At 43.3% G+C, this 24,823-nt stretch overlaps 2 protein-coding genes across 4 annotated transcripts; one reads left to right on the forward strand and one right to left on the reverse strand.

The window, feature by feature from the left end:
* LOC124122401 (sphingomyelin phosphodiesterase 2-like) lies at positions 1 to 23,470 on the forward strand. 3 transcript variants are annotated; one of them, XM_046485469.2, is made up of 11 exons: positions 1 to 169; positions 323 to 449; positions 8,649 to 8,740; positions 9,218 to 9,320; positions 11,664 to 11,740; positions 12,411 to 12,594; positions 13,349 to 13,552; positions 14,964 to 15,087; positions 16,403 to 16,525; positions 16,675 to 16,790; positions 23,044 to 23,470. In XM_046485469.2, exons 3-11 carry the CDS (start codon positions 8,706 to 8,708, stop codon positions 23,302 to 23,304), a joined length of 1,227 nt encoding a protein of 408 aa, XP_046341425.2. In that variant the 5' UTR covers positions 1 to 169; positions 323 to 449; positions 8,649 to 8,705; the 3' UTR covers positions 23,305 to 23,470. The 3 variants fall into 3 exon arrangements, with proteins under 3 accessions (XP_046341425.2, XP_048258433.1, XP_048258434.1); XM_048402476.1 differs by lacking the exon at positions 323 to 449; XM_048402477.1 differs by lacking the exons at positions 1 to 169; positions 323 to 449 and adding an exon at positions 7,648 to 7,666.
* LOC124110799 (uncharacterized protein K02A2.6-like) lies at positions 1,706 to 5,800 on the reverse strand. The gene has a single exon (XM_046470220.2). The coding sequence runs from the start codon at positions 5,798 to 5,800 to the stop codon at positions 1,706 to 1,708; it is 4,095 nt and encodes a 1,364-aa protein (XP_046326176.2).
* Positions 23,471 to 24,823: the final 1,353 nt, after the last annotated feature.

Genomic DNA, 24,823 nt, shown 5'->3' on the forward strand with positions numbered 1-24,823 from the left:
AACAAGCTCCTTCCCAGCCCGCGACCGACACCTTCGTTACCCTTACCGGTTGAAACTCCGCGAACGGACTATCGCTGTGAGGAGTTAATAAACAAAAGCTCCTAACAGATCTGAAGGAATCGGCATAAATGTAAACAAATTTGGAGGAAGATCGCGGACGACCAAAAAGGTATTTGATCAATTTGATAACATTACCGAAATAAGGAAACATCACTCGCGAAGTTTATTGATAAAATACTGAAGGAGATGAATAATGTCGAGTTCTAGTACTACTCGTTATTAATTAAAAAAAGTGAATCGATTTTCGTATTTTATCCCTCAGCCTTGTCTTGTGTCACAAGTTGTGACGGAAGCGTCGCGTTTTACCGGTGCATTATCCAGTTTGGTATACAACCAGCTGATATACGATCCATCTATCCCACTCCACGTGATCAGTGTAACGTATGAAGGTTCGTATTCTCTCGCCCACCAACATGTATAGTGACAATCACACTGTCAGCGTCAAAACCACGGGGCTGTAATGCGGGAGTGCATTTCTTGCCTACCTGTCTCTTTATTGAGTCATTGTGAATGAGACTGCATGGTGGGCTCCATAAACTGTACAGGTGTCATTAATTAACTGTACAGGTGTAATTAATTAACTGTACAGGTGTAATTAATTAACTGTGCAGGTGTAGTACATTAACTGTGTAGGTGTAATTAATTAACTGTCCAGGTGTAGTTCATTAACTGTGCAGGTGTAATTAATTAACTGTCCAGGTGTAGTACATTAACTGTGCAGGTGTAGTACATTAACTGTACAGGTGTAATTAATTAACTGTGCAGGTGTAGTACATTAACTGCAGAGCTATGGGTGTAACTATTATAAAAGAACTATACATACAGCTGTAACTGTACCTGTATGTGTAAGTTAACTTTAAGAACTGTGCAGATTAAATTTAGTACTGGTTAGCGACCAGTTATCCCCGAGGACCGGTTATCTCCAACCTCTTGATTATAGTGCACATGTGATCACATCTTGTTTTACTTGCACTCGTTTTCATTAGAAGAGAGAAATAAATGATGAACCAAAACTGATACTTGAAAGGAAATATAAGAAACGAACACTACAGAAGTACCTTGCTCAAATACGACTTTAGAATATGTGCGGGTTCTGTCTCATGACTTCCTCGCGTGAACAGAAATCTAACAACTGTAATATTTCTATGCTATCGAGGCTTCTAAGGTCGTGAGTCTATGCATAGATAACGAGAGCGTGTTCAGTCTACATGTTTACTGTATAGCAATGGCGGTACAAGAGAACGTATCGACATCCCTACGCCGGTGATATGACTAGTGGGGTAGTGGTGAGTCTTGCAATATAGTCCATATATCACATCCCCCTTCTTTTGATAAGGTACTTACGGCGTGTGGATATCAGTAGTATATGATGGACAACATGGAATTGATTACATTATGATTGATGAGAAAGTTGACGGATGGTCTCACTGTGCAAGATAAATGCACTTTCAACTAATTGCACTTTTAAAGTTCTTTGGTATTCTTGAGCAGTTCATGACACAGTAGGTTGAGGTAGATCACTTTGTACATAACATAACATAACATAACATAACATAACTGTTGGCTGAGCTATTCTAGTCTGCTACCCTATTTGGCACACTAGGAGTAACTAGTCTGCTTTTATATTTCACATTTATATTTAGAGTCACTCATTCAAGTGCTTTGGTCGTCGCACTTCTCTTCCGGCTCTTGTTCGACATACAACTGTCTCTGAGCTGGGATCACAATGGCCCTGCGATGTTGTGGTGGTTGGGCGCTTCTCGAACTTGTCTAGCTGTTTGTTGGTTGATGGTTTGTTGTCCTTAGGGTTGAAGGAGACCCGCCGCTGGTTTTGGTGGGGCGAGGTAGATTGGTTTCCCTGTCTCAGTGGTTCGAGTGGGGCAGCGCTGGTGTTTCTCTTTTCCTCAGTGATCTCCCTGAGATCACGTCGATTGCGACGTAGGATGGAGCCTTCTGTGGTTTCCACTATGTATGACCTTGGCTCTGGTGATTTTCCTACTATAGTGGCATTCTTCCACCTTCCAGATTGTTGGTCTCTGACACTGATAGGCTGGTTAGGGATAAGTGGCGGAAGCTCCTCACCTGCCCTGTTGTCAAAGTGTTCCTTTTGCTGAAGTTGTCGTTCTTCTAGATGGCGTCTAACGTCTTCCCGCATGGTGTTGTGGTTTTTGACCCTCATTGGTAAGTTCGATTTCATTTTCCGGGTGTTTAGGAGTTCAGCTGGTGATGGAAGGTTATGATCGATTGGGGTTGCACGTAATATGAGCATAGCCATGTTGGGGTCGATGTTGGAGAGCTTGGCTTTTTGCAGTGTTCGTTTTGTTGTTTGGATTTGCCGCTCTATGAAGCCGTTCGACTGGGGATAGTGTGGGCTGGATGTTATATGGGTAAATCCCCAGGCTTTGGCAAATTCTTGAAATCGTTCAGCTGAAAAATGTGGCCCGTTGTCGCTAATGACTTTCTCTGGTATGCCTTGTTCTGCAAATATGGCTTTCAGTGTTGAGATGGTACCTCTGCTGCCTCCGGACATCTTCCTGATTATGGGAAATTTAGAATAGTAGTCACTTACTATGATGTATTCTTCTCCCTCCATGTAAAATAGATCGGTTCCCAGCACTTGCCACGGTCGTGTGGGAAGTTCATGTTGGAGCAGGGGTTCTGCAGGTTGGCATTTCTGGAACTCTTGGCACACATGGCAGCTTTTTACCATGTTTTCAATGTCGGTCCCGATGCCGCACCAAAAGACACATGTCTTCGCTCTGAGTTTGGTCTTTTCTATCCCCTGATGTGCTTCGTGTAGTTTTCCTAGTATCTCTTGCTTCATACTTGTTGGGATGATGACACAATCCCCCTTCAGCAGTAATCCATCCTCAATGGATAGTTCGTCCCTGTATGCCCAGTAGGGCCTGATGGGGGCTGGTAGTTGCTTTGGTCTTTCAGGCCAGCCTTCCAAGATGATCTCTTTTAGAGCTTGTAGTGTAGCGTCCTTACTGGTCTCTTCTTTTAGGGACTGTATCTTTTTGTCGGAGAACTGTGTCAGGTCTACACGGATGTCCAAGTCGATTGTCTTGCTGGTCTTGCCGGGTGATCGGGAGAGGGCGTCTGCCACCTCCATCATACTTCCTGGTCTGTATTTGATGGTCACGTCGTAAGGCTGTACCCGTAGTAGCATTCTTTGAAGTCGTTGGGGCGCTGCTGACAGGTTTTTGAGGTGGATCATCTCCAATGGTTTGTGGTCTGTTTCCACGATGAACTGTTTCCCGTATAAATATGTATGGAAGCGTTCACACCCGAATACAACAGCGAGCATCTCCCTCTCTATGTTTGCGTACCTTTGCTCTGTCTCGCTTAGAGATTTTGAGGCGAATGCTATCGGCTTTTCGTTTTGCAGCAGGACTGCTCCGAGACCTTTCATGGAAGCGTCCACTCTGAGAGTGGAGTCCAGTGTGGGGTTGAAGTAAGTCAGCGTTACTTCCTTGCAGATGGTCTCTTTGATCTTGTTGAACGACGATTGGTGGGACTCTGACCACTTGTATTCCACGTCCTTCTTGATCAGTTCCCTGAGTGGTGCGGTTATCTGGGAAAGGTGGGGAATAAATGGTCCCATGTATGTTGCGATGCCTAAGAATTCTTGGAGCTGTTTGGCGTCGCTTGGGTATCCTATTTCCCTGATGGCCTTTACCTTGTCTGGGTCGGCGTGGACACCTTCTGCATCGAATACAAGTCCAAAGAATTTGATCTGGTCGGTCTTGATTTCGCATTTCCCAGGGTTGAATACCAGGCCGCTTTGTTGGGCGACCTCCATGAGGTTGATCAAGTTGTTGTCATGCTCCTTTTTATTTTTGCCGAATACCGCGATGTCGTCTGCTATGCCAACTGTGCCTGGGCACTTTTCTAGGATCATGTCCATACTCTTTTGGAACACATCTTGGCTCAGATTCAATCCAAAGGGGAGTCTTAGGAATCTGTAGCGGCCAAATGGGCTGTTAAAGGTCGTCAGCATGCTGGATTCCTCGTCGAGTTTGACAGACCAATAGCCATGCCTTGCGTCCAGTTTGGAGAATACTGTCGCTCCTGAGAATTTGTGGGTTATCTCCTCAAGGGTAGGGGTTTTATAATGGGGCCTCTTAATGGCTGTGTTTAAGTCTTTCGGGTCCAGGCATACCCTGAGCTTGCCGCTAGCTTTCCTGCTGTATGCCAGGCTTGACACCCAGTCAGTTGGTTCCGTAACTTTGGCGATGACCTTGATTTTTTCCATCTCGTCGAGTTCAGCTTTTATCTCGTCTTTGAGGTGGATGGGGCATCTTCTTGGCGCATGTGTCATTGGCGGTACTGAGGGGTCGACTGTAATATGACACTCTTTCTTGAACTGGCCAATGCCTTGAAATCTGTCTGGGTAGCTTCTTATTAGGTCTTCTTTCCCGTCAACCTTCTGCTTTGGAGGTGAGTCTTTTATTTCGCAATTGAGGGTTACGACTCTCAGCTGCCTACACGTAGGGAGTCCAAGGATGGCCGGTCCTTCTTCGCCTGAGATGAAGAAGTCTGCTTGAGATGTGTGGCCATTGAAGGTGCAGGGTAAGGATATTTTACCATACTGGGCTATTCGTGTGCCGTTGTAGGCTCTCAGTATGGTGCTGCTCTGCTTAGTTGAGTTTGCATTGGGCTTCCCATTGCTGTCCAGTGTATTTGGGTACATACGTTGGTATATGCGCAGGGGTAGGAGGTTACCTTGGGCTCCTGTGTCGACTTTGGCTTTGAGGGTGGCTGCTTGCTGTGGTCTGTCTTCTAGACTGATATTGAGGGTCACGAAAACCTCGTCTCTAGTGTCTCTGTCGTTGAGTATAGCATCAATTGAAAGTGACTCGAATGTTAGTGTTTCGAAAGCTGTTTCGAAATCCAGGTCATCATTTCCTGTCATGCTATTCACTGAACGTTGTCCTTGTCGTGACCTACTTCTACCTCTGTGTGGCCTTCTAGTGTGAGGCTGACCACGACCTCTGCCTCGACTGTTGCCTCTTGCTCTGCCCCTGTATGGTGTGTGCTGTGTGGCGTTCCTTCTACACATCACTTTCCAGTGGTTTCTTATGCCACAGTTTTCACATTCACTGCCATAAGCTGGACAGCGATTCGGTGGGTGTTGCCGTCCACAGTATTTGCATGGCTGCTCTTTCCTTACTTGGTGAATGTCAGTCTTCGTTGTCTGTACCCCTTGCAGTTGGGCCATGTTGTTGATGGATGCCTCATGCACTCTAGCTATATCCATGGCTTGATCCAATGACATCTGTTCATCTTTGCCTAATAATTCCTTCTGCAACTCCGGAATCCTTGTCCCAATGATTAATTGTTCAATTAATCTCTCTTTTAATTCGGCTTCCCCAAAACGACATTTAAAGGCCTGTAGTTTGCATCTAGTCATATAGTTGTCGACTGATTCCAATGTGTCTTGCCTGTATCTTTGTAAGTAGAATCTCTGCACTCTGAAGTTACTTCTTGGCTCCAAGTGGGCTTCAAATTTCTTGAAAATTACTTGCGGGTCCTTCGCTTCCTCTTCAGTTAGTGTCCATGAGTTGAAGGCCTTGAGTCCGTCGTCTCCGGTGAACAGAAGAATGTGGTCGACCTGTTTGTCATTCTTGATGTTTTTCACCGAGAAGTACAGTTTACATCGTTGTTTGAAAAGCCTAAAGTCGTTTGCTATTTCGTCACTTGACCAGTTGAGCTTGGGAAGGGCCACCGAATCCATTTCCCTGTTTAAATACCGCTAGCCTTGCTTACAGGTGGGTATAGATGCTTGCCGCTATGTAGCGGATGTTTACATTATGGGCGCCGCCATCTTGGATCGCACGTGGTGTGTGATAAGGTTACGGTGTCCCTCTATCTTCCCGTATATATATAGTTCGTTTTGCTGAGCTTATTGGCGATGCAGATTCGTATTTTGAATAGAATGAACGGTTGATTTGATGCCGACACTTTCCTAAGCCGAAGCACAGAGTGACGAAATCTTTAGATTGTCCCGTTTTCTACATCAGACTGAATAGTTCGCACTCACGGTTTGCCGTTTGATATTTTGCACTCAAAGCTTGAATTCGCCGTTTCTTGACATGTTTCGTCTCCCATCTGGCGTAGATCGTTTCGCTAGCTGCCACCATGTAATATTTCTATGCTATCGAGGCTTCTAAGGTCGTGAGTCTATGCATAGATAACGAGAGCGTGTTCAGTCTACATGTTTACTGTATAGCAATGGCGGTACAAGAGAACGTATCGACATCCCTACGCCGGTGATATGACTAGTGGGGTAGTGGTGAGTCTTGCAATATAGTCCATATATCACAACAACATGATGATGCACATTTTGTTTTGTCATTGCTTACTACCTGTCTGTCATTTCTTAAAAATAATACAGTTCTAAAACCCTGTTTAGCTATTTTCTCCCATTGTTATGAAACAATGCTGTGTAATGAACCAAGTCAAAGAGCCTGACCTCCCGATCAGTTAGATCACTCTTACAACCAGCACAGGTTGCTGGGGGCAATTCCAGCCCCCATTCCCCACATGTGACCACCTCGTCAAATAGCTACATTTCATAGCTACATGACCGGTTCATTTGCATGCAGGCGACTTTTTATAGTGTGGGACAACATTGTACCTGGTGGCTATAGTCACCTTCCCCTTCCAATTGACTTAAACAATGAGAGTAGCATCTGGGTAGAGTCATATCAAAAGTAGACAACAGCCGATATTTCATTCCCGTTGTTTTATTTACCCGCTACATGATATGTGACAAAGAGAATCTCACCCGAGGGTCTTTTGATATCAAATATATCAACACGAGTTGATAAAAGTGGAAAAATTCTGAGGCTTGCCGCGGATTTTTGCCACTTTTATCAACGAGTGTTGATATATTTGATGTCAAAAGAAACGAGGGTGAGATTTTATTTATCATCCAACATCATTCTTCCAACTTTTTCAATTTGGAGACAGTAATTAATAGTGTCTTCAGTGTAAAAAGTACTGCTAACAGCTTCAGTAGCAGAGCCATTAGTGATGTCATTTGATTGTGACGTCATGGTAACCAGTGATGTCACAATGGTCTGCAAAGCATTGTGATGTAATTTCATTGCAGCGATATCTACAGTGTAGATATCGCTTGATCTCATCCAAGCAATATCTCCTGTAGGAGCCAGTTTTGGATGATAAAATGAAGATATACCACACTAGATGCAAATGATAAATTTTAAAAATCATAGTTTATAAATGTAATATTTATAATATATCATTTAAAATCACAGACACATTAAACTAATTTTCAAACATGATACACCACCAACACACAAATATCTGTCCCCCAGCACGTGGGAAGACATTTGAAATCTAGCTGTGCATTTGCCACCTCGAATGTTATGCAGAGAACTTCATCAAATTATAACAATATAGCTATGACTTCGATGATTAAGATCCGGGTTAGAATTGGTCTTCAGCAACCCATGCTTGCCGTAATAGGTGACCATGCTTGTCATAAGAGGCGATTTGATTATTTACAGACCGACTTCATTTAGCTGGAATATTGCTGAGTGCAGCGTTAAACTACAAACAAACAACTCAGAAATAGGTAAGGTGAATGAAGTGAAGTCCAGAAATCAATTCTAAATGAACACGGTTCAGATTAGGAGATGCAACTAAGCCCGGTGAGCGCAGGTCAGTTTTTCACACTGCCCCTCAAACATAAACACATATTTAAAAAAACATCAGACATATATAGTCGCATGGAAACTTCTTGACTATAAATATTTCAGAGCAGCTTCAAATAGAAAACCTATAGACACGTGTTCGTAGTGGCTATTTTTATTAGTGAACTTTAATTGCTAATTACAACCCATTTTTGCCATATTTAACTGATATAAAGGCTTGGGGTGGGTGTGTTAGTGGGTGTCATTAGATGAGTAGTAGGGCTGCAACGAATACACTGTGAGGCGAATACAATTCATATCACGAATATAGGGTAACGAATACGAATATCAATTAACAATTACAATAACAAGTCAGCAGTTTATGTATTATTTATTATATTCAGTGAAACAATAACATAAATTATTTGACATGGTTTGTTAATTCTTAATAAATTATACATTTATATACTGCACTTATCCAGGTACTAGTATCTGCTCAATGACCAGTGACAACAATACTGTCAAATTAAATATTATTAGAGTGTTGTCATTGAAAGAAATCTATGCATATAATATGTTCTTATGGATATTTTTAGGTACAGGGTATGTAAATATACATGATAGCAAATTCATAAATATTCGATTCTAGTGGCCATGAATAATGAATTCAATTTATGAATGGTTACGGTTCGATTCACCAAATACGCGAGTGAATCGTAACAACCCTAATGAGTAGTAAGTAATTTACTTGTACCAAATTTATCGTCTTGTACAGACAAAGTGGTAACGCATATCGTATCATCACGTGAATACACAGGTGCACCGATGTGTCATTTCACATCTAGTATTTTCTTTGACAGAAAAAGTAGAATTTATGTGGTTTGAACAGATGAATGTTTATTCATGAAAACTGAATTATTTCAGAATTTCCCTCAATTACCTGGAAGGAAACAAGATATTTTCAGTGAAGATTAGACAGTGATGACGACACTGAGAGTTCTCACCCTCAACTGCTGGTAAGACAACAAGACTCCCTTGACGAATACGTTCTATAAATATTTTACAAAAAGAAGTTACTGTGGTATTTAATATAATTTCTAATAGTAATATCTAATGAAATACATGTTCAAGTACATTGATAGAGGGATTGACCTTTACTTCCATAATTTGTTGCTTTGTATCAGTCTCATTCATAATTGGGTTTCATCGTTCTCCCAACACGTGCTTATTTTTCGGGAGAGACAATCAGTTGATTGTCTTGAATAATAATGTCTTCCGGGAGCTTATCCCCTCTGTGTTTAGAAATTGTGGCTGAGTGCCTTTGAAGCTCCAGATAAATTGCATATTTGCGTAAACTACGAAAAATATATCATCACAGCCCAATTAATTTTGAGTTGCTTGCATATAATCATGATAATAAACTCACTCACTCACTCACTCACTCACTCACTCACTCACTCACTGTGATGTTCATGACATTGTGTTCTGTTTAGGGGTGTGTTTATCCCGGGTACAGTCAAGTATCGACGTGAACGTATTGAGGCGATTGCAGAGGATATCTCTCAGCAGCATTATGACATTGTCGTATTATGTGAGGTAAGCGGAGACTGTTTAGAATCAGAAAAGCATCAGTGTTCACATGATACACAATCAAATTACAACCGTTTTATGCATGAATACTATAAGGGAGGCAGGGGTGGCCCAGTTGTCCAGCAAACCGCATCTTGCTGTGAAGAGTTACATCCAACAATGGGAGTTTGAATCCCACTGATTATGTTTCAGGGTGTGTCAACACTGTACTTGTTCTCATTGGTTTCATCAAAGTGTGACATGTCTGAGACCTGCATCACGTCAGGCTTTCCACAATCGTCAAGGTGACATGATGTCTTATGAGTGACAGTTAAACACATTCACTCTGAAATTCTTTGACTGTCATAGTGAAAGAAGGGCATGGGAGACCAGGGTGGCAGTAGGTCTCCAGACCTCTATTGCTGGTCTCTACACCAGGGTGGCAGTAGGTCTCCAGACCTCTGTTGCTGGTCTCTACACCAGGGAGGCGGTAGGTCTCCAGACCTCTATTGCTGGTCTCCACTACGGGGTGGCAGTAGGTCTCCAGACCTCTATTGCTGGTCTCCACATGGGACACCAGGGTGGCAGTAGGTCTCCAGACCTCTATTGCTGGTCTCCACTACGGGGTGGCAGTAGGTCTCCAGACCTCTATTGCTGGTCTCCACATGGGACACCGGGGTGGCAGTAGGTCTCCAGACCTCTATTGCTGGTCTCCACATGGGACACCGGGGTCGCTGTAGTTCTCCAGACCTCTATTGCTGGTCTCCACACCGGGGTGGCAGTAAGTCTCCAGACCTCTATTGCTGGTCTCCACACGGAGGTGACAGTAGGTCTCCAGACCTCTATTGCTGGTCTCCACATGGGACACCGGGGTGGCAGTAGGTCTCCAGACCTCTATTGCTGGTCTCCATAACGGGGTGGCAGTAAGTCTCCAGACCTCTATTGCTGGTTTCTACACGGGGGTGACAGTAGGTCTCCAGACCTCTATTGCTGGTCTCCACATGGGACACCGGGGTGGCAGTAGGTCTCCAGACCTCTATTGCTGGTCTCCACAACGGGGTGGCAGTAGGTCTCCACACCGGGGTGGCAGTAGGTCTCCAGACCTCTTGCTGGTCTCCACATGGGACACCGGGGTGGCAATAGGTCTCCAGACCTCTATTGCTGGTCTCCACACAGGGGTGGCAGTAGTCTCCAGACCTCTATTGCTGGTCTCCACACCGGGGTGGCAGTAAGTCTCCAGACCTCTATTGCTGGTCTCCACACGGAGGTGACAGTAGGTCTCCAGACCTCTATTGCTGGTCTCCACATGGGACACCGGGGTGGCAGTAGGTCTCCAGACCTCTATTGCTGGTCTCCATAACGGGGTGGCAGTAAGTCTCCAGACCTCTATTGCTGGTTTCTACACGGGGGTGACAGTAGGTCTCCAGACCTCTATTGCTGGTCTCCACATGGGACACCAGGGTGGCAGTAGGTCTCCAGACCTCTATTGCTGGTCTCCACAACGGGGTGGCAGTAGGTCTCCACACCGGGGTGGCAGTAGGTCTCCAGACCTCTTGCTGGTCTCCACATGGGACACCGGGGTGGCAATAGGTCTCCAGACCTCTATTGCTGGTCTCCACACAGGGGTGGCAGTAGTCTCCAGACCTCTGTGGTTGGTCTCCACACCGGGGTGGCAGTAAGTCTCCAGACCTCTATTGCCGGTCTCCACATGGGAGAACGGGGTGGCAGTAGGTCTCCAGACCTCTATTGCTGGTCTCCACATGGGACACCGGGGTGACAGTAGGTCTCCAGACCTCTATTGCTGGTCTCCACATGGGACACCGGGGTGGCAGTAGGTCTCCAGACCTCTATTGCTGGTCTTCACATGGGACACAGGGGTGGCAGTAAGTCTCCAGACTTCTATTGCTGGTCTCCACACTGGGGTGGCAGTAGGTCTCCAGACCTCTATTGCTGGTCTCCACTACGGGGTGGCAGTAGGTCTCCAGACCTCTATTGCTGGTCTCCACATGGGACACTGGGGTGGCAGTAGGTCTCCAGACCTCTATTGCTGGTCTCCACATGGGACACAGGGGTGGCAGTAAGTCTCCAGACTTCTATTGCTGGTCTCCGCACCGGAGTGGGAGTAGGTGCCCAGTCTTTTGCTTGTCTAAGTTGGATCTGGTAATTAGATTTGGTGATTTGGTTGATTGCGTGTCATTGTACCACAACTATGTTGCTCATAGTATCAGCCAGTGGTTTATCTGTCCCGGAATCAACTATTTACAGGCCACAGTGCTATGGAGTATTGCTAACTGTCGTAACATAACAAACAAACAAAATTACTCACTTTGCAAATTCATGTTTACTCCCAAGTGTGATATTATGCTGCAGGTATGGTTGAAGAGTGATTACCAACGCCTGTGTAAAAAACTTATACCCAGAATGCCACATTCCCACTATTTCTACAGGTAAGTCAGTTTCAAAGGCAGACGATTGTGCGAATGATTCAATGTGAGGGTCTGAGTGGTGATGCACAAGACTCCCACTGTCCCGACCCTGTCAGTATTCATCGTCATCTCAAGCCATGTCATGATTTCTTACAGTCACAACTCCAGATGTGTTTCTTGTTAACCCTACAGTTTGCCTCAGAGCCCTATGTTTGAATATGAAGATATACGTGCTATCTTAGACTGCCTCTGGTATTTAACATGTTTTCTTCCACTAATGTGGTAATTTCATTTTCATTTCATTGGATCTATTCACTCTTCTTTAGTTTGTAAAACCTGAGAACAAAGTATTTTTCCCTAGTATTTTCGGGAACAGAAACTCTCCGAAGATATCAATTGAAGATTTAGAATTGGTCTTCAGCAACCCGTGCTTGTCGTAAGAGGCGACTAACAGAATCAGGTGGTCAGACTTGCTGACTTCGCACATGCATGTCATTGTATCCTGATTGTGTAGATGCTCATAATTTCTTTCACTAGATTTTCTGCTCCAGCATGTTTATTTACAGGCCGCCATCACACAGCTAGAATATTGTTGGGTGGGGCATTAAACAACAAACAAACTGACACTAGTGTCTGTACATTTTGTAGAAACAACCGTCCCTGACCATGCTTGGCATCTTGTCTGTTACAGTGGCGCCATTGGCAGCGGCGTGTGTATGTTCTCCGTCCACCCAATGATTGAGACCGTCTTCCACCAGTTTTCTCTCAATGGATTTGCACACAAGCCCTACCACGGGGACTGGTTCGGGGGCAAAGGTGTCGGACTCTGCAAGTTCAACGTCAACGGCTTGACGGTCAATGTGTATGGATCACATGTAAGGGACTGTTGGATGATGTCAGTGCTATTATTCAGGTGTACTAAATATGACACAGTGATCTCTCATTACATGCATCTGTAGGGGACTTTGAGAAACAGTGCATTACTGTAACAATGCATCAAACGGGACACTGATTTGACACTTTTCTCAATTACCACCCCCACCCACAAAATAGGGGGGCATGGGTGGCCCAATCGTCTTATGCGCCGCGATTTGCTGTGCAGAGTTGCATCCCTTGGGCACGCCAGAAACCTATGATTGTGGGTTCGAATCCCGGTTTGCCCCAATTATGTTTCTAGGTTTTTCAGCACCATACCCGGGCTCATGGATTTCACCAAAGTGTTAAACGTCTGAGACCTGCATGACTTTGGTCTTTCCTCCCACATTAAGCTGTCCCGCCGTGATATAACTGGGATACTGTTAAAAGCGGCGTTAAACCCAACTCACTCACTCACTCCCCAAAATAGACCATGGCCACTAATGGACTGCTATTTCCCTGAATTGCTGATAATAGAACTGGCGGCACTTTTGTTGCATCATGGTGCTGTTGATCATTTTGTATTCTTTGTAGTGTTTTGGTGTTATTGATTCAGTAAGTGAAGCTAAGTCATAATACTATTATTACACAGTACACAGTACACAGATTTACATATTAATGAAAAAAAAAAATGAAGTCACTTTTTAAATTAACATTAATTCATTGATGACAGTTTGATATTAATGTTCCATTACACATGTTGATACCGACCAGTTCCATGCCGAGTACAGACGTGACCATGACGAGTACCTGGCTCACCGCGTCGCCCAGGCCTTCCAGATCAGCCAGTTTGTGAGACTGACGTCGGAGGCGTGTGACCTCGTGCTGCTTGGGGGGGACCTGAACGTGGAGCCAGTGGACTTGGGGTATAAGCTGATCCGGACCAATGCCCACTTGCTGGACTGCTGGCTGGACAAGGTGGGTGGTACATCTCTTCCTGTCTGGGGGACTGAGGTGTTCACAGATTGACAGACCTAAATTTCAGAGTTTGGAGTAAAATAATAAATTTGGAAGTCTTCTGTGTTCTTTCATTTTCATTTCATTTGATATTTTTACCATTTTTTTATTTCCCAGTATATAATAAATTTGGAAAGTATTTTGGGTCTGTGAAGGAATTTCAGTAACATAAGAAACTTCAAAGTAGGTCAGGACAGGGAGGGAAATAGCATTTCACTGAAATGAAACCCTTTAAAGTTTTTATTATTTAACTTTACCAACCATATTTGTATGTGATTGTTAAAACAAGAAACATTTATATATATATGTTAGATTTGTTTTTTTGGTATTTGTTTTTTAAGAAGGTGATGCAATGCCTCGCCCCTACTTTACCCTGACAGAATCAACAGTGGATCTGATCATGAATCCACACAAACTTGAAATAAGTCAAGTCTTTCAAAGGCATTTAGAAGTGATTCACATAAGGAAGAGAATTTATGGATGTCAACTTCTTTATTATGGGAACACAATGTTTTGGAGTAATATACTTACTCCTTCATCTGGTGAATCATAGCATTCATTCATTTTTTGGAATCGTGATTGTTGATTTTTGTTTGGTAAGAATAAAGAATATTCATGCATGTCTATGAATTCAGCACTGACATGGATTGGCTGAACTTTAAATGAGTGAGTAAGTATGGTTTTACGCCACATTTTGCCCATGTGGGGAATCGAACACGGGTCTTCGGCGTAATGAGCGAACGCTTTAACCACTATGCTACCCACCACCCAAACTTAAAATGATAGTTTTATTTTTTTTAGAAAATTTAATCCAAGTTTGGTAATAGCTTGACTGTGCAACCAGGAATGGGCTTCACACCTTGTACCCATGTAGAGAATCGTCCTGTCTATTTGACAAGTGAATGATCGCTACGCTACTGACCACCAAACAGGTATTACCTGTCAGCTGTAATATGAGGAAATATATGATCCTTGATGTAAAATCAGGATATGTTGTTAATTATTCATGGAACTGATGGTGTACATTGTTTCACACATGTTTATTGTGGGAGGAGAGTCAAAGACTAAAGTCAAATGTTGTTTCTCAAGCAGCTGGGGTTTTCCTCCCACATTATGCTGACACAGCATAACTGAAATACCTTTAGTTCAAGCCAACATATTTGCTCTGGCAACTTTTAATGACTGCAGCAGGGTGCAGCATGGAGTATTGACTTCCATTTCCAAAGTGAAAAAAATATGGAAAAAGTAAAGTTAGAGCAGGATTTAGCTTTATTGCTGTGGTTTAAGTTTGTGTGACTATTACGTAACTATAGTGTTTGGTGATGCAGCTTGTCAATTATTGTCATGGTGATTATCTCCCTTTGTTTTACAGAAGCGGACGTCAGGATATGAGCATGGCAACACAGATGAGGTCCCCAGCAACAGCTTCTCCAGCCCACAGCCGGGCTACCCCGATGGGAAGCGCATCGACTACTGGCTCTACAGACCTAGTCCAAGTAGGCCTTTAAACAAATTGTCACTATATACGTTGAACACACTTCGGCTTAAAGTGGGGCTGTGCTCTACAGTCTGGTCCATGTTCAGTGTAGGTGAGGTGAAATGGACTTTAGCGTCATTGCTTGTACTCGTCCAGACTTATAGTGCTGACCCACTGAGATACCATGCTGCAGTTTAACATGAATACCCCACTCAGACCCAGTATACAGACTCCGAGCCGACCAGTCCTTGTTTTAGTCCACTGAGATACCATGCCACAGTTTAACATGAATACCCCACTCAGACACAGTATACTGACTCCCGAGCCGACCAGTCCTTGTTTTAGTCCACTGAGATACCATGCCACAGTTTAACATGAATACCCCACTCAGACACAGTATACTGACTCCCGAGCCGACCAGTCCTTGTTTTAGCCCCTTACTGCTGATCACCAGGCAGGGAAAGAAAAAGTATCTTTTCACATCTTTCGGTGTGACGCAGCAACAGGATCAAGCAACCAACCTCCCAAGGCAGACGCTGTGTCCTCTTGACCACAGAGGCAGTGTTATCAGCGTAGGTCTAGAGGCAGTTCCCGGGGGGACCTCAGAAACATTATGCAATTACGGTAATTGTCAGCTGTTAGATTGATATACTACTACACGTGATGTTTGATGTAAACTTGATGAAGCTGACCGGGTGTAGCACCTGGGACAACATACAAACAAAATCAATCCCTGATGAGCACTCTGCAGACCACAGCAAATTAGGCTGATGGCTTCAAGTGTCTTGAGTCACTGACAGAGAACAAAAGGGCAACCCAATTAATACCCATCAGAATATACCTGTTTTGGCCAACACAAAGGATATGAGGTGAAGTGAATATTTAGAGCTGAAGTCAGCAATCTATTCCAGCCATGTCATGCCATCCAGAGTATAAATTCCCACAAATGAGTGCTGATCCATACTGTCAGGGCCTCCTTGCACACACCCAGCCAGGTCACATCATGTTAACTGTATGATCCATCAGGCAGATCCTACAAAAAGTTTGGAATGATTTGGACCTACTCTACCACTGAATACAAGTTTCCAGTCCCGGTTGCTGATAGTTTGTGATAATCTTTGTATACTCAAAACTGCATCAGTAAACGATATTCCAGTTTTATGATGAGCATGGAGTACTATTTTAAAGCTGAAATTCACCCTGCTGTACACTGCTGGGTACTAAGTACAGTGTACTAGTCCCCAGAGACTAATAGAAGCCAAGTTGTTTTTCACCTCTTTACGACTATATCATACAGATTCCTAATACTCATGGGAGTTTTGTATCCCGTACAGACAAAAGTGTGAGTGTGGAGGAGTGCAGCGTCATCATGAACAAGATCCCCGGGCGCAGCTACAACTTCTCCGACCACGAGGCCGTGCTGGCCGTGCTGCGCCTAGAGACGGGCGACTCCGCAGGTAGCTCCATGTTGATGCCTTCAGTACAAGTGGATGAGATAGATCTGAATTAAAGAGAATTTGAAGTTGTTATTGTTAAGACTAAATAAGTTTTCTTCATGAAAATGCTAATTAACCACTTTTTTATTTTATATCATATTAAATCACAGAGTCTGCAGAATCACGGGATGCCAGGTTGTCAGAGAGAGACAATCTTCTGGGGATAGCATTGACAGAACTAGAGCGTGGACAGAAACAGACAGAGAGTGACAAGAGTTTCTTCCAGGTAAACCTTTGTATCCTGGCCAATAAACCTTTATCTCCTGGTCAGTAGACCTTTATATGTCCTGGTCAGTAAATCTTTATATGTCCTGGTCAGTAAATCTTTATATGTCCTGGTCAGTAAATCTTTATATGTCCTGGTCAGTAGATCTTTATATGTCCTGGTCAGTAAATCTTTATATGTCCTGGTCAGTAAATCTTTATATGTCCTGGTCAGTAGATCTTTATATGTCCTGGTCAGTAAATCTTTATATGTCCTGGTCAGTAAATCTTTATATGTCCTGGTCAGTAAATCTTTATACATCCTGGTCAGTAAATCTTTATATGTCCTGGTCAGTAAACCTTTATACGTCCTGGTCAGTAGATCTTTATATGTCCTGGTCAGTAAATCTTTATATGTCCTGGTCAGTAAATCTTTATATGTCCTGGTCAGTAGATCTTTATATGTCCTGGTCAGTAAATCTTTATATGTCCTTGTCAGTAGACCTTTATATGTCCTGGTCAGTAAATCTTTATATGTCCTGGTCAGTAGATCTTTATATGTCCTGGTCAGTAAATCTTTATATGTCCTGGTCAGTAAATCTTTATATGTCCTGGTCAGTGAACCTTTATATGTCCTGGTCAGTAAATCTTTATATGTCCTGGTCAGTAGATCTTTATATGTCCTGGTCAGTAAATCTTTATATGTCCTGGTCAGTAAATCTTTATATGTCCTGGTCAGTAAATCTTTATATCTCCTGGTCAGTAGATCTTTATATGTCCTGGTCAGTAGACCTTTATATGTCCTGGTCAGTAGACCTTTATATGTCCTGGTCAGTAGATCTTTATATGTCCTGGTCAGTAGACCTTTATATGTCCTGGTCAGTAAATCTTTGTATGTCCTGGTCAGTAAACCTTTATATGTCCTGGTCAGTAAATCTTTATATGTCCTGGTCAGTAGATCTTTATATGTCCTGGTCAGTAAACCTTTATATGTCCTGGTCAGTAAATCTTTATATGTCCTGGTCAGTAAATCTTTATATGTCCTGGTCAGTAAATCTTTATATGTCCTGGTCAGTAAATCTTTATATGTCCTGGTCAGTAGACCTTTATATGTCCTGGTCAGTAAACCTTTATATGTCCTGGTCAGTAGATCTTTATATGTCCTGGTCAGTAGATCTTTATATGTCCTGGTCAGTAGACCTTTATATGTCCTGGTCAGTAAACCTTTATATGTCCTGGTCAGTAGATCTTTATATGTCCTTGTCAGTAAATCTTTATATGTCCTGGTCAGTAGACCTTTATATGTCCTGGTCAGTAAACCTTTATATGTCCTGGTCAGTAGACCTTTATATGTCCTGGTCAGTAAACCTTTATATGTCCTGGTCAGTAGACCTTTATATGTCCTGGTCAGTAGACCTTTATATGTCCTGGTCAGTAGACCTTTATATGTCCTGGTCAGTAGATCTTTATATGTCCTGGTCAGTAGATCTTTATATGTCCTGGTCAGTAAATCTTTATATGTCCTGGTCAGTAAACCTTTATATGTCCTGGTCAGTAGACCTTTATATGTCCTGGTCAGTAAACCTTTATATGTCCTGGTCAGTAGATCTTTATATGTCCTGGTCAGTAAACCTTTATATGTCCTGGTCAGTAGATCTTTACATGTCCTTGTCAGTCAACCTTTATATGTCCTGGTCAGTCAACCTTTATATGTCCTGGTCAGTAGATCTGTATATCCTGCCCAGTAAACACTTATATCCTGGCCTATAAATCTTTATATCCTTGCCAGTAAACCTTTATATCCAGGTCAGTAAACCTTTATATCCTGGCCAGTAAACCTTTATATCCTGGCCAGTAATTCTATATAACCTTGCCTGTAAATCTTTATACCCAGGTCAATAAACCTTTTTATCCTGGCCAATAAACCTTTGTATCCAGATTTGTAAACAGTGACACCCAAGCCAGTTTGTTGTTTAAAACCAGTCAGATAAATTCCAGCTCCATCATGGCAACTTTTAAATAATATAAATAATAGTAGTCTGGACCACACGAACCAGTGATTGACATTATGAGCAACATCATACTCGGTCATGGTACAATGCCATCATCAGCCTCGTTTGCCAAGCATAGGTTACTGGAATTCCCATGGGGTAAACGTTTATATAAAGCTCAGTAAACAGCTGTGTATGGAATACCAAGCATAGGTTACTGGAATTCCCATGGGGTAAACTTTTATATAAGCTCAGTAAACAGCTGTGTGTGGAATGCCAAGCACAGGTTACTGGAATTCCCCTGGGGTAAACGTTTATGTACAGGTCAGTAAACAGCTGTGTGTGGAAATTCCCATGGGGTAAACTTTTATATAAGCTCAGTAAACAGCTGTGTGTGGAATGCCAAGCATAGGTTACTGGAATTCCCCTTGGGTAAACTTTTATATAAGCTCAGTAAACAGCTGTGTGTGGAATGCCAAGCATAGGTTACTGGAATTCCCCTGGGGTAAACGTTTATGTACAGGTCAGTAAACAGCTGTGTGTGGAAATTCCCATGGGGTAAACTTTTATATAAGCTCAGTAAACAGCTGTGTGTGGAATGCCAAGCATAGGTTACTGGAATTCCCCTGGGGTAAACGTTTATGTACAGGTCAGTAAACAGCTGTGTGTAGAATGCCAAGCACAGGTTACTGGAATTCCCTTGGGGTAAACGTTTATGTACAGGTCAGTAAACAGCTGTGTGTGGAAGTTCCCATGGGGTAAACTTTTATATAAGCTCAGTAAACAGCTGTGTGTGGAATGCCAAGCTTAGGTTACTGGAATTCCCATGGGGTAAACGTTTATATATAGCTCAGTAAACAGCTGTGTGTGGAATGCCAAGCATAGGTTACTGCAATTCCCATGGGGTAAACTTTTATATAAGCTCAGTAAACAGCTGTGTGTGGAATGCCAAGCATAGGTTACTGGAATTCCCATGGGGTAAACTTTTTTAAAAGCTCAGTAAACAGCTGTGTGTAGAATGCCAAGCACAGGTTACTGGAATTCCCTTGGGGTAAACGTTTATGTACAGGTCAGTAAACAGCTGTGTGTGGAAATTCCCATGGGGTAAACTTTTATATAAGCTCAGTAAACAGCTGTGTGTGGAATGCCAAGCATAGGTTACTGGAATTCCCATGGGGTAAACTTTTATAAAAGCTCAGTAAACAGCTGTGTGTAGAATGCCAAGCACAGGTTACTGGAATTCCCTTGGGGTAAACGTTTATGTACAGGTCAGTAAACAGCTGTGTGTGGAAATTCCCATGGGGTAAACTTTTATATAAGCTCAGTAAACAGCTGTGTGTGGAATGCCAAGCATAGGTTACTGGAATTCCCATGGGGTAAACTTTTTTAAAAGCTCAGTAAACAGCTGTGTGTAGAATGCCAAGCACAGGTTACTGGAATTCCCTTGGGGTAAACGTTTATGTACAGGTCAGTAAACAGCTGTGTGTGGAAATTCCCATGGGGTAAACTTTTATATAAGCTCAGTAAACAGCTGTGTGTGGAATGCCAAGCATAGGTTACTGGAATTCCCATGGGGTAAACTTTTTTAAAAGCTCAGTAAACAGCTGTGTGTAGAATGCCAAGCACAGGTTACTGGAATTCCCTTGGGGTAAACGTTTATGTACAGGTCAGTAAACAGCTGTGTGTGGAAATTCCCATGGGGTAAACTTTTATATAAGCTCAGTAAACAGCTGTGTGTGGAATGCCAAGCATAGGTTACTGGAATTCCCATGGGGTAAACTTTTATAAAAGCTCAGTAAACAGCTGTGTGTAGAATGCCAAGCACAGGTTACTGGAATTCCCTTGGGGTAAACGTTTATGTACAGGTCAGTAAACAGCTGTGTGTGGAAATTCCCATGGGGTAAACTTTTATATAAGCTCAGTAAACAGCTGTGTGTGGAATGCCAAGCATAGGTTACTGGAATTCCCATGGGGTAAACGTTTATGTACAGGTCAGTAAACAGCTGTGTGTGGAATGCCAAGCATAGGTTACTGGAATTCCCCTGGGGTAAACGTTTATGTACAGGTCAGTAAACAGCTGTGTGTGGAATGCCAAGCATAGGTTACTGGAATTCCCATGGGGTAAACGTTTATGTACAGGTCAGTAAACAGCTGTGTGTGGAATGCCAAGCATAGGTTACTGGAATTCCCCTGGGGTAAACGTTTATGTACAGGTCAGTAAACAGCTGTGTGTGGAATGCCAAGCATAGGTTACTGGAATTCCCATGGGGTAAACGTTTATGTACAGGTCAGTAAACAGCTGTGTGTGGAATGCCAAGCATAGGTTACTGGAATTCCCATGGGGTAAACGTTTATGTACAGGTCAGTAAACAGCTGTGTGTGGAATGCCAAGCATAGGTTACTGCAATTCCCCTGGGGTAAACGTTTATGTACAGGTCAGTAAACAGCTGTGTGTGGAATGCCAAGCATAGGTTACTGCAATTCCCATGGGGTAAACATTTATGTACAGGTCAGTAAACAGCTGTGTGTGGAATGCCAAGCATAGGTTACTGGAATTCCCATGGGGTAAACGTTTATGTACAGGTCAGTAAACAGCTGTGTGTGGAATGCCAAGCATAGGTTACTGGAATTCCCATGGGGTAAACGTTTATGTACAGGTCAGTAAACAGCTGTGTGTGGAATGCCAAGCATAGGTTACTGGAATTCCCATGGGGTAAACGTTTATGTACAGGTCAGTAAACAGCTGTGTGTGGAATGCCAAGCATAGGTTACTGCAATTCCCCTGGGGTAAACGTTTATATAAGCTCAGTAAACAGCTGTGTGTGGAATGCCAAGCATAGGTTACTGGAATTCCCATGGGGTAAACGTTTATGTACAGGTCAGTAAACAGCTGTGTGTGGAATGCCAAGCATAGGTTACTGGAATTCCCATGGGGTAAACGTTTATGTACAGGTCAGTAAACAGCTGTGTGTGGAAATTCCCATGGGGTAAACTTTTATATAAGCTCAGTAAACAGCTGTGTGTGGAATGCCAAGCATAGGTTACTGGAATTCCCATGGGGTAAACGTTTATGTACAGGTCAGTAAACAGCTGTGTGTGGAATGCCAAGCATAGGTTACTGGAATTCCCATGGGGTAAACGTTTATGTACAGGTCAGTAAACAGCTGTGTGTGGAATGCCAAGCATAGGTTACTGCAATTCCCCTGGGGTAAACGTTTATATAAGCTCAGTAAACAGCTGTGTGTGGAATGCCAAGCATAGGTTACTGGAATTCCCATGGGGTAAACGTTTATGTACAGGTCAGTAAACAGCTGTGTGTGGAATGCCAAGCATAGGTTACTGGAATTCCCATGGGGTAAACGTTTATGTACAGGTCAGTAAACAGCTGTGTGTGGAATGCCAAGCATAGGTTACTGCAATTCCCATGGGGGTAACGTTTATGTACAGGTCAGTAAACAGCTGTGTGTGGAATGCCAAGCATAGGTTACTGGAATTCCCATGGGGTAAACGTTTATGTACAGGTCAGTAAACAGCTGTGTGTGGAATGCCAAGCATAGGTTACTGGAATTCCCCTGGGGTAAACGTTTATGTACAGGTCAGTAAACAGCTGTGTGTGGAATGCCAAGCATAGGTTACTGGAATTCCCATGGGGGTAACGTTTATGTACAGGTCAGTAAACAGCTGTGTGTGGAATGCCAAGCATAGGTTACTGGAATTCCCCTGGGGTAAACGTTTATGTACAGGTCAGTAAACAGCTGTGTGTGGAATGCCAAGCATAGGTTACTGCAATTCCCCTGGGGTAAACGTTTATGTACAGGTCAGTAAACAGCTGTGTGTGGAATGCCAAGCATAGGTTACTGCAATTCCCATGGGGTAAACGTTTATGTACAGGTCAGTAAACAGCTGTGTGTGGAATGCCAAGCATAGGTTACTGGAATTCCCATGGGGGTAACGTTTATGTACAGGTCAGTAAACAGCTGTGTGTGGAATGCCAAGCATAGGTTACTGGAATTCCCCTGGGGTAAACGTTTATGTACAGGTCAGTAAACAGCTGTGTGTGGAATGCCAAGCATAGGTTACTGGAATTCCCATGGGGTAAACGTTTATGTACAGGTCAGTAAACAGCTGTGTGTGGAATGCCAAGCATAGGTTACTGGAATTCCCATGGGGTAAACGTTTATGTACAGGTCAGTAAACAGCTGTGTGTGGAATGCCAAGCATAGGTTACTGGAATCCCCCTGGGGTAAACATTTATGTACAGGTCAGTGTCTCTCTGTCTGCCAGGTCCAGGTGTTGGTGCTGAGCGTCCTCCTGTATCTCCTGGAGACGTCGGGAGGGCTTGTACCCTCGGCCCCGCTCCTCCTCTCTCTCGTCAAGCTGCTGCTAATCATTGCCATCGCTGTTTGTGCATGGACAGGATTTATAGTGAAGAGGATCGAGGTACACGGGCTGCAGACAGTCGCTGCTGACGTCGTCAACCTCATCGAGAGTTCAGCTAGGTCAAAGGTGAAGCCAGAGATCACAGAACCTCATGTTCTTACTTGAATGGAGGGGTGGAGACCAGATGGGTGCTTGCAACATCCAAGACAGGACCAAGTCAATACTGAGACGTTATGGCACTGAGGGGGACCAAACGATTAGGTTTTGTGATACAAGTTCTATTTATTTGTTTTGTATTGTATGTTTCCTTCTAAATATCTCTGGTTCAGAATTGTTGGTCACCTTCACACAGTCTACGGATAGTCCAGCCTACTTGGATACTATAGCGACCATCCCACACTGTTGTCACATGGCACTTTAGATATGGGGAAAGCTTTTAGTAAAGGGGCCACCTGGTCGGTATTGACTTCAGAGTGGATTCATAATCTACAATGTCATCACACCGAAATCATCCCTCCAAGAAATGAACTGAATAGCTTCAAATCGGACAATGTTGTGCATTGTCATTTAATTGTTTTTTCACTCATATTGGACACAAAAATTAATCATTCAATTTTATTTCCTAAACGATGATCGACCATGTGGTCCCCTCGCGGGTCACATTTCCCATACGTATGACAGTTTGTATGAGGAAGCAAAAATCACTATTTTCTGAGTTATGCATTTTGTCACCGAGACTTTTAAATATAGAAACAATGGGTTATGGAAGATTTCTACACGATTATAGTTAAAGAGGGATTTGTATTGCTTTTGTTAGTGAACATGTGCTGTTATCTTATACGTTGATCAATGTCACTTTTCTTCCCCACTGTGGTATTCCCGGTAGAAACTGTCACATCGTATCCATGGGGTGGTCTGTGAAAACAACAAACACAAAGTAATATATTGTTAATGAGCTAAAGGCATCAGTGTGTCTGTTATGTGTTGTGTGGAGGTATTTGAAGATTTGAGGTATCACGCTGTGTCAGTTTGATGTGGGAGGAAAGCTGGAAATGATGCAGGTCTCTGACATTTACCGTTTTGGTGAAACCTGCAAGCACAGCTTTGGTGTCGACAAACCTTGAAGCATAATCAGTCAATGAACTCAGTCATCAAGCCTGACCACCCGATTTATTTAGTCACCTCTTACAAAAGTGCATGTTGCGGAAGAACATATTCTAACCTGGAATCCCAGGAATTTGGAACTATGGCAGGGATATTGGAGGTCGTGTTCAGGATTATTGCACTTACAATAACAAGTGCTACCCCACTGAGATACCATGTCACAATTTAACATGGATACCCAACTCAGACACAGAGTACTGACTCAGGGCCAGCCAATCCTTGTTTTAGCCCCTTACTGCGCCAGACAGGGTAACAACAAGTACCATCTTTTAACATCTTTTTGTATTATACTGCTGGAGATCGAACCCCCGACCTCTCATTCTCCGGGCAGAATTCCCACTGGACCATGGAGGCGGCGTTGTCAGGGCTACTGTGCATGTGTTGAGGAACCATGGACCACTTGGACCACTCCTACAAACCAAGGCAGTCATCTCAGGTTCAACCTCATGATCAGCGGATCCTGGAAACTTTGTTTGTTTGTTGATTAACCCCACACTCAGCAATATTCCAGCTATATGGC

The sequence above is a fragment of the Haliotis rufescens genome, unplaced genomic scaffold, assembly GCF_023055435.1.
Source record: "Haliotis rufescens isolate VD_foot unplaced genomic scaffold, xgHalRufe1.0.p SCAF_26, whole genome shotgun sequence".
Taxonomy (NCBI): Eukaryota; Metazoa; Mollusca; class Gastropoda; order Lepetellida; family Haliotidae; genus Haliotis; species Haliotis rufescens.

Bases quoted from the DNA above. Each gene is read 5' to 3' on its own strand.
- LOC124110799 (XM_046470220.2), bottom strand. From the start codon at position 5,800: ATGGATTCGGTGGCCCTTCCCAAGCTCAACTGGTCAAGTGACGAAATA.
- LOC124122401 (XM_046485469.2), top strand. From the start codon at position 8,706: ATGACGACACTGAGAGTTCTCACCCTCAACTGCTG. The intron at 16,526-16,674 runs GTAGCTCCATGT...ATTAAATCACAG, and splicing joins AGAGACGGGCGACTCCGCAG to AGTCTGCAGAATCACGGGAT. The intron at 16,791-23,043 runs GTAAACCTTTGT...TCTGTCTGCCAG, and splicing joins GTGACAAGAGTTTCTTCCAG to GTCCAGGTGTTGGTGCTGAG.